This window comes from Nematolebias whitei, chromosome 22 (genome assembly GCF_014905685.2).
Source record: "Nematolebias whitei isolate Nwh7 chromosome 22, NemWhi1, whole genome shotgun sequence".
Lineage (NCBI taxonomy): Eukaryota > Metazoa > Chordata > Actinopteri > Cyprinodontiformes > Rivulidae > Nematolebias > Nematolebias whitei.
Window position 1 is genome coordinate 7,332,253 of NC_056519.1, and position 9,620 is coordinate 7,341,872.

General features: G+C 40.8%; 2 protein-coding genes across 2 annotated transcripts in view; both read left to right on the forward strand.

Moving 5' to 3' along the window:
* The window catches only part of prdm4 (PR domain containing 4), a 7,719-nt gene extending 5,356 nt beyond the window's left edge, over positions 1–2,363 (forward strand). Inside the window, exon 12 of the mRNA XM_037695606.1 lies at positions 1,804–2,363. Within this exon, the coding sequence (XP_037551534.1) occupies positions 1,804–2,176 (373 nt within the window). The 3' untranslated portion in view covers positions 2,177–2,363. The remainder of the gene's footprint in view (positions 1–1,803) is intronic.
* Positions 2,364–5,498: 3,135 nt separating this feature from the next.
* Positions 5,499–9,620, forward strand: part of tmem209 (transmembrane protein 209) — a gene marked incomplete in the record, with an annotated part of 11,715 nt that continues 7,593 nt past the window's right edge. Inside the window, 12 exon segments of the mRNA XM_037696288.1 lie at positions 5,499–5,559; positions 5,893–6,045; positions 6,138–6,196; positions 6,433–6,564; positions 6,669–6,898; positions 6,980–7,184; positions 7,838–8,013; positions 8,085–8,156; positions 8,266–8,362; positions 8,445–8,570; positions 8,727–8,824; positions 9,092–9,206. Of these exon segments, the coding sequence (XP_037552216.1) occupies positions 5,906–6,045; positions 6,138–6,196; positions 6,433–6,564; positions 6,669–6,898; positions 6,980–7,184; positions 7,838–8,013; positions 8,085–8,156; positions 8,266–8,362; positions 8,445–8,570; positions 8,727–8,824; positions 9,092–9,206 (1,450 nt within the window).

A 9,620-nucleotide genomic window follows, 5' to 3' on the forward strand; every position in this document is an offset into this window, starting at 1 on the left:
CTGCTGAGTAAAGGCTCACACACTCAGGCGTACTTCACTCTGCAGGGGTCCACGCGGACCAGATTAGGCTCGACGCAGACTCGAAGCGGACGCCCTCAAGCCACGTCCGCGCAAAGATAAATTTTTACATACGTGTACTGTGTCGCACAATAAACTGAAAGGCGACGGACTGTTATGTATGCGACACCACTGTATTAAATTCCCTTTCTTCATCCGTGGTCTGGTTTAATGGCCTCTTTAGTTTTGTGCCAAGAGGCAAGTGATCTCTTCCTCCTTGTCATTTGACGCCATGGCTGAAATTGTGAGAAATGAAGGAATTTGTCACGAGAGAAATAAAATCGGGTCCAGCGTGGCTGCGGGAGGGTCTGGAGATTTCCTGCAGGGCCAGTGCTCCCTGTTTTAATTTTTTAGAACTTTTTATTAACACCATATAAACACAGAACACCGCTGCTCCTGGGCTGCCAGCTGCCTCTACCCAGGGCCGCCGGTAGCTCTCTCTTTTTTTTTTTTTGCAACCTGTCAATCAATCCATTAGGCATGTCGGCAAATAACCAATCAGCAACCTCAATTTGTTTCAAAGGTCAACGCCCCTTGCCTGCGGAGCTGTGCTGCAGCCCATCAGGGTGTATGCTCGAGTATGAAGTCTCAACCGTCTGTGGACAGTACTCGCAGTGTCCACGCGGCTCACGGAGTACACACAGTACGCCCGAATATGTGGGAGCCTTTAAATGTGCTTAGCTTTAGCGTGAATGCTAATGAACGTTGGTCGTCCTGTTTGTGCTTGTTTTGCAGTCTACGTTTTATGTATTGTGCTGTTTTAGCACATGTATCAGCTCATTCACAAAATGGTGCTATGACTTTTGATTTTTTGCAACTTTTATACTTTTGAAAATATTGAACTTGATTTTCAAAGATGTTCCCACAGAAACACAATGAGGTTTATTTATTATTATTATTTTTTTTTAACTTTGTTCTCTTTGAAACCTGCTTCAGCAAACTTGTTCTGTTTTTGTCTTCCTTTGTTGCTTACAGGTTTTAGCTGCTTTTTACTACATTTAGCTAACTTTTTTTTGCCACTTTAAGCTAGCTTTAAGCATCTTTGAGCTGGTTTTGGCTTCTTTTTGTTACTTTAAGCTACTTATTGCTAATTTTAGTTAGCTTTTTGCAAGTTACAACAAGTCTTTTGCTACTTTTAGCTAGTTGTAGCTTTTAATTAGCGTTTTACTCTTTTTAGATTCCAGTTAGACTTTTGCTTCTTTTGGCCAGCCCTTTGCAACATTTAGCTAAACCGTGGCAGTTTTAATCTAGCATGTTTCTCCTTGTTGCTAGCCTTTAGCTTCTTTAGGTTAGACTTCTGCTACTTTTATCAGGTCTCTCTTGTAAATGAGTCCTATTGAGCCAACCTATTGCTACTTTTGGCCAGCCCTTTGCTACATTTAGCTACAATTTTGTGCTTTTAGGTAGCATTTTGCTTCTTTAGGTTAGCCTTTTGCTACTTTTGGCCGGCACTTTGCAGCATTTAGCTAAACCATTGCAGTTTATAGCTTGCATTTTACTCCTTGTAGCTAACCTATTGCTTCTTTGGGTTAGCATTTTGCTATATTTAGCTTGTGCCGCAGTTGCCCTTGTTCTTCTTTAGCTTTTTACGACCCCTTTGCTACACTTGGCTAAAATGTTCTGCTTTTAGTTAGCGTTTGTCTCCCTTTAGCCATTGTTCTGCTTCTCCTATCTTTAACAGTTGTCCTTCAGCGCTCACACGGATTTTTCTCAGATAATTTTAATTCTTTTTCTCTGCTCTGACAGCGAGAGTCGGATTCAGTGCCCGAAGTGCAACAAACGCTTCCTGAAAACCAACCACCTGAAGAAACACATGAACTCCCACGAGGGCAAACGAGACTTCGTCTGTGAGAAGTGCCACAAAGCTTTCCTCACCAAGTACCACCTCACGCGCCACCTCAAGATCTGCAAGGGGCCGAAGACGAAGAGAACGAGTCGTAAAGAGCAGAACGTCGAGGAGGAGGAAGACGAGGATGAAGAGGAGGAGGAGGAGGAGGGGGAGGAAAGCAGAGAGGGAGGAAGAGGTGAGGAAAGACTTATAGATGCAGCCAACGATGAAGACTGTGGTTTAGATGTTGATTATAACTCAGATAAGTCCCTATCACCTTCTCAGAGATGACGCTGTGCCTCTATTTATTTACTTTAAAAATATTTACCTCTTACATCCGCTTTAACAAAACATTTATAAAAACTCCAATTTGTTTGAGTTATTAAAAATGAATTTTTTCTCATAAATCTGGTGCTGCTAAAATCTTTTGATTTAGAGAACTCTTTTTAAACGATTGTACAAGTTTTTATTCAGTTAGTGACGGTTATGTGATGTGCGTTTGTTTTAATGCAAACTAAAATAAATATGATTCTGTTTAAATGCCATTTCTTTTACTCCCTGATTAAAAATCATGACTTTGTTTTTTTTTATATATTTACGTTAAATGCATTTAAATGAATACATTGTATAACTTAACTAAGTGTTGATAAAACGGCAATCTTTCCTGTTTGTTGAATCATTTAAAAAACTGATGTAAACAGCCGCGCGTGTTGTTTTTTATGCGTACATTGTGTTCACAGACCGTTTTGTTCATGTCTGATCTGTGTATGATTGTAAATACAAGACTTTTGATAACATTTGTTGGTGGTTCTCTTTGGTTCTGCAACCGTCTTGTTTTCTGCGTCACTTTTTAAACAAGAAACAAACCGTCATCATCGTAGAGCTTTTAGCAAATGCTTATCAGACTGAAATAAATTTAGGTAAAAAAAAAACTTTTGAAGTAAAGGGTTCTAATGAATCACCCAAAACTGTTCTTTTTAAAATGTTAAGTCAGTCAGCTGGAGCTGTTTGTGCCTTCATAATAAAAGTAAAATAAACTTAACAGAATGTAAGAAAAGCTCTATTTGGCAGCTTGTTCGTTGTAACGATTCTGCTTTGCACTGGAAAGTCCATTTTCCTGAAACTGTCACATTTGTTTGGAAAAATGTATGAAGAACATGCCGAGTCTCCCCTGCCAAACAACATATTTGTTTGTGTTGTCGTTTATTGAATCGGATGAAAAAAATATAAATTTTGGCAAATATTTCATTTAATAAATATGGACTTTAGTAGCATGTGGAAGAACCATACACAGCCACAACAGCATGGCACCTAAATGTTTTATTTACGTACTGACTTTTTAAAAAAAATAATCATCTGCTCATTTAAGTGCAGAGGTACTAGGTATTGCTGTTTTGTATGGATAACTCAAAACTATACTTACTGGTAAGTACAATATATTCATAGGAAAATTACCAGTTGTCTGTACAACACAGCAGCTGTAAGCTGCTAGCGTACTCCTGTAATTTAAGACCCCAGTAGACTGTGTGTTATCTTGGTTTAGTCTAATAAAATGCTTCCACTTCTGAATTGTCCCTACAACAAAGTTGTGGACCAAATTATAGTTTAAATAAGAGTTATGTTTATAATTTCCCCCTGGAATGCATACATGGGGTGCGTTCCTTTTCAATCAGCCGGGCAGTGACTGGGGGTGGGGGGGTGAACAATGCTTTTTCTGGTGGGAGAACGTGTTGCCTTAAATGAGGTGAACAATAAGCACAATCTAAATTTTTATGTTGTTAGATGTGTAACACGTTAAAATAAAACATACACAGTAAACTCAGATTTCATCACGTTTGGATATTGGAAGTGAAACATCAACCACATGTTTTAGCGAGTTCAGCATCTGGGTCGGAGTGGAGAGCAAATTCCTCCATCCCATCTGTCCGTTTCTCCTCTTCAGCTTGAACTTTTCGCTTTAGCTACTTTTAACTTGCATCTTGTTACTTTTAGCTTCTAAATGGCCTTTTGATACTTTTAGCACTGTCTTTTGGGTTTTAAGTTGACCTGTTTTTATTTTAGCTTCTGGCTAACAGTGTAACATTTAACCTACATTTGAGTACTTTTAGCTTTACTCTTGCTTTGTTTAGCTTTAAGATAGCCTTTTTTTTTTTAATCTTGCAGCTTAAATTTAGTAAATATAGCTACACTTTGCCTCTTAGTTGGCGTCCCAATCCTTTTAGATCAGCACTGAGCTTTATTTTATTCCAGAAAGTTGGCACAACGGCGCTGACCTTCATTTCAGTCTAATGAACTGGGTGTGCAGAACAGAACAGCCAATGAAGACATAAACCGAGCATTACACGAGAAAACCTATTTGCAGATCTCTCAGTGAAACAAACAGTAACTGATGCCTAAAGACAGTGCAAGCAAATTAAATCAGTCCTTGTAGAAAGCTGCCATGTTGTCAGCAGGGTGTCTGGATTATAATCCAGGTCTCTAAAGCTGAAGAGATGTCCACGATACGAGACAAAATTGATGAAGCTTGTTTTTGTATTGCTTTGCTGAAGGTAGTCCAGTTCTGCACAGGTAAACATGGAGGACTGCAGATAAAACCAGATCATCTGAAGTCATAACCATTTGTACCATTTCTTCATCTTGAACTCAAGAGTTCAGTCCAGCATAAGCAGATGAACATCGTTTGTCTTAGATGTCCTCTTCCTCCTCATAGTAATACAAAGTGTCCTCTTCATCACTGATGAAGATTCACCTTCTGAGTCCAAGGTTGGTTGTTGTTCTTTTTTGTCGCACTGCGTCATTTGACACAGCTTTAGATACTTCAGCCACTTCTGCAGCTCTGCAGAGGATTTCATGAAGCCTTGAATGTATTTAACTTTTATAACTTTCCTTTATAGAAAGAATAATAGATCTCCACGACGTGCTCTTAGCTTTGGGGGTTTGTCCTTGAGAGTTTAATGTGTTCATCACAAAAATATGAACCTGAGACGACGACATGTTGGGCCCTCCGTCTCATCGCTTCGTGTCCAGATGTTTTATTTTTAAACAACTAAAGGATTTTGATGCTTTTCTACTCTACTATTAAGCCCTTTCTGATTTACTCAAGTTTCTCCCACGATAAACCCATTGCCCCAACTCTTGATGGCCCCTCAGAGGATTTATAGTCCATACAGAATATGTTGCAGCTGTTGTAAAAGGGCTTGGTAGGCAGACCATCTTGTTCACCAGTCGCTTCAGAATATCATACATCTTGTTTTGCTTTTCAAAATCTTGCATCTTTTTCCTGTACTCTTTAATTTCGCAGGTGTACTTCTTTTTATACACCGCTCTCTTTTTTGTCTGGGAGCTTTTCAAACTTCTAATGTAATAACTTGTAAATCTTTCGTTTCATTCACTGCTTCCTGTATTTGTGAAAGTTTGCCACAAAATAGTAAGTTCTGCGTTTCCTGGTGTTCTGTCTGGATCTTTCTTTGTGTAAAGGGTCAGAAATGGCATCTTCAACTTCAGCAATGAGACTTTTCCACGTTAAGTGTCCACTTTTAGCTGCATTCCTTTGCAGAAAATGGAAGGAAAGCGGCCAGTAAAAAGCTGGCGTGGTGACACCGGAAGTGGAATGTTTTACTTCCGGGTGGAAATACAAAACATGCAGCGCCGCGATTGACGTTCACTTTAACGTGGTATTGCCTTTAAAACTTTTATTCTCGTTTTATTCATGTGTAAACCATGTTTGTTTGTTTAAATAATTTGCGGGAGTTGGTTTGCAGGCTGACCGGAAATTGAAACCGTTTAATTGTTTTGCATGTGAGCTTGCTAACTTTAGCTAACCGTCGTTAGCTTCTCAGCTAACCACAAAAACTGCAACAAAGACGTGCACTATGCATAATTATATGACTGCCCAGTAATATTTCAGGTTGAATTAAAGAATAGTAACAAGTAAGCTCACTTTTCGTGTAGAAATCTTGATTTTTAAAAGTTTATTAAGTGTGTTTTGTCCTCGCTATATATGATAGGTGTGTGAGCAAAATGTTGACTCCACCGAAGGAAGGGATGCCCAGCATGATTGACAGGGCACTGAGGATGAGGAGGGAGGAGCAGGCTCGGCAGATCATCCTGGCCTGGGCTGTTCTAAACGTTTCTTTAGCTGGCATGATTTATACAGAAATGTAAGTACAGTAAAGGCTTTGTGTGGATGTTTTGCTTCAGCCTCTTGTGCACGACTTTTATGTCTCTGGGTCTTTTGTTTCTTCTCTTTAAGGTCAGGGAAGCTGCTGAGCCGATACTACAACATCACCTACTGGCCCATTTGGTACATAGGTGAGGTTCCACTACACCCTCAAGGATGTTTGTTGTTGTTTTGGAGTCACTAGAGGTTCATTGAAAACATTTAACAGCTCAAACTTAATTAATCCGACTCAAATTGTTTATTTTTGCACAGTCTGAGCTAAGTGAGCTATCGCGTTGACAGAGGAGGATAGAAATAAATGCTTAAAATGTTTTCTGAAAGCTTAGTTTTACTCTCCGTTTCATTGTAGTCTTGGTTTTCCCTTCAGAATTGGTGCTCGCCTCACTTTTTAGCCTCAATGCTCTTTTTGACTTTTGGAAATATTTCAAATACACGATGGCGCCATCCACAATCGCTGTCTCCCCCGAGCAGCGTCACCTTCTGGGTTTAAGGAACACAAGTGAGTCTGCTTTGATTAATATATTCAAATCAGCACTTTTAATATTAGTTACTTTTACTCTTGCATGAGCGCATGATAACATATTGCTGGTTTTCCCCTTGCAGGTATCCAGGCCTCTCCTCCCCAAAAGCCAGAAAAGAAGGAAACTCCAGCTCCAGCCCAGTCATCTCCTCTGCAGGGCCAGTGCGTGCTGAGCTTCAGCCCCTCCCGGCCAGCCTCGACCAGCCCCAAGTTCTCCCCCAGCTGTGCACCAAGTTACAGCCCCACTCTCAGCAATCCGTCCCCAACGAGCAGTGCAGGGGTGTCTTTCTCCCCCTCAGTGCCTTTTGGAAAGGTGCCTGTTTTTTTTCTCAACACTGAAAGCAGCAGATTTAAAAACGAACCAAAAGTTGACGTTGGTTCTAAAATGTTCCAGGTATTAAACTACAGTCAGTCTTCAGGATCTTCACCATACCCGAACAGCATCGGACCAGCAGAAGGTTCTAGCCTGAGGTCTCGGTATCGCACGTCTCCCTCTGTTTTTAACTCGCCTGGAAGCAAAGAGGACTACATGGAGGACCTGAAGAGTCTGGAGAGGTTCCTGCGCTCAGAGGAGGAGAAAAGTCACCGCAGCCAGCTGGGTGGGCAGCCTGATGGAAATCTGCTGAAGCAACGGGGCTCTTAGTTTCTCAGATTACTCAATGAGACGGTTCCAAAAACATTTGCGCATTTTACAAACTGCATTTCTTGCACACCTTTTTGAAAAATCTGGAATATTAGTAATTTTCACGTTAAAAATCAGGGAAATGTTTGTTTTCAGACTCTGTTCTGTTTCTAAAAAGAAAAATCTGAAAATTTTCTAACTAAATGGCGCAAACTAATGTTCAATTTTAGTATTTAAAATATGGAGTACTGTGCAAGAGTTGCCAAATTAATTATTTCTTTTGAGCCACTAGTTACCCAAACTCTTAAATGCTGTGTATTTTACCACTGATCAGAAAATAGTTTCACAAAATGAACTTCATGTTGTGTTGAAAAACACTTAAAGATCATAAAATGACAACAAAAACACATTTTTTTCATTTCTTTTTCTTCAACAGTAAGTATACAGTAAATGTTTTTATGTGAGTTTCAAAAATGTCCGGCTGTTCATCAAGAAATGTGGAAATTAGAGTTGTGGATTTTGAAATGTGAATGATGGAACCCTCCTCCACTCTGTGACTTTTAATCTTTTGTTGTTAATTGGAGTTTAGGGTATTGTTTGGACATAGCAACTGCTTCGTCTCATCCGCAGGAAGTCCAGAGTCCGTGTCTCCGAACCACAGTCCAACGTTTTGGAACTATAACCGTTCGGTTGGAGATTACGCCCAGAGTTTGAGGAAGTTCCTCTACCAACCAGCGTGTCGCTCTCAGGCGCCGTCTGCCCACAAGGATGAGACGGACGTGGGGTCCAAACAAGCTGCTGAAGAGGTCTCTTACTCCGTTTGTGTGCTGACTTGATACCGAACTGATAAAATAACAAGTTATTTTCTTAAAACTAGGTGTGGGCCAGAATCACAAGCAGTCGTGTCGTGATGAACCGTATTGATAGCTGGACAGCCAAGCTGAGAAATGTGAGCAATCCTGCCGTTCCCTGGGCCGTGGGCATGTTCAATAAAATTCACAGGGGCTTTTCTGAACTGCGCATGCATCATTAGAGCGATGAAACGTTTGTGTCTGCAGTGGATCAGCGACACCATCTTGGTCCCTCTGGTCAAAGAAATCGATTCCGTCAACAGTCAGCTCAGGAGGATGGGATGTCCGGAGCTCCAGATCGGAGGTAATCCAGCCACAGATTCTTGGTTGAATTGTGAGTGAACAAGTCCAGAGGTGACGATGCGACTCGCTCTCTGCTCCACCAGAGGCCAGCATAAGCAGCCTGAGACAAGCAGCGGTGATGAAAGCCTCATCCATCCCCACTATGAACTCCATAGTCCAGTACTTGGACGTCACGTCTAATCAGGAGTACCTAGTGGACCGGATCAAAGGTGTGTTCAGCAGTACTCGCTCATGAAAAGTTTAAAGGAACGATGCATTGATTAAGTTTTTACATGTGCATCTAATGGGATAGAAAAACCCACGCTCCTGGAGATTTGCTTTAAGATTTTATACTAAAAGTGAAACGAACTTCCTTCATGCGTCAGAGCTTGCTCACAGCGGCTGCATGAGCTCCTTCCGCTGGAACGGCGGCGGCGATGTGAAGAACAGGAAGTGGGATACGGACCTCCCAACAGACTGTGCAGTGAGTCCACGCACGTCAACACGAACTCAGACGTATACACGAGTGTAAAACAAGCAAACCTGAGCTCGAATTCTTGTTCTTCTAGATCTGAAGGCTGAAAAATAAGCTTTTTACAAGTTGATGCAGTTTTTATTTTACACCTGACTCTTTCTGTTGTTCAACGTTTACAGGTTTACTGACTTGAATCAACATTTGTATCATTAGATTGTGTTGGTGTAAATCTGAGCAGTGAACGCCATCTTTAGGGTCCCGCTCGTCTTCTTTCAGATCCTCATGCATGTGTTCTGCACGTACTTGGACTCCAGGCTGCCCCCCCACCCCAAGTACCCAGACGGGAAGACTTTCACCTCCCAACACTTCAGTCACACTCCGGACAAACCTGGTGAGCCCCACACCTCTTAACTCAGTTAAATAACAAAAATAATAAAAATGTAAAAAAACAACAACTTTATAGTTAAAAGCTAAATTCAGTTCAGTTTATTTATAAAGCACCAATTCACAACAGAAGTCGTCTCTGGGCTCTGAACGGAAACATTCATGCACCGGTACATAAAAAGTAAAAGAAGTTTAAAGTGACTTCAATAATAGCTGAACTTTTACGGTTTGTTGAAATATTTGGAGAAGACGCAAAGAGCAGAAAGACAAAAAGGATTCATAAGGTCAAGGTTCTTTGTCAGCGCCACATGTGGCGGAACGATATTGTGTACAGTTACATCCAACAGAAGTATAAAATGTAAAAGAAAAACAGTAATAAGATCTAAGATATGAACCAAGAAAAACGCTAGACTAAGAAGAC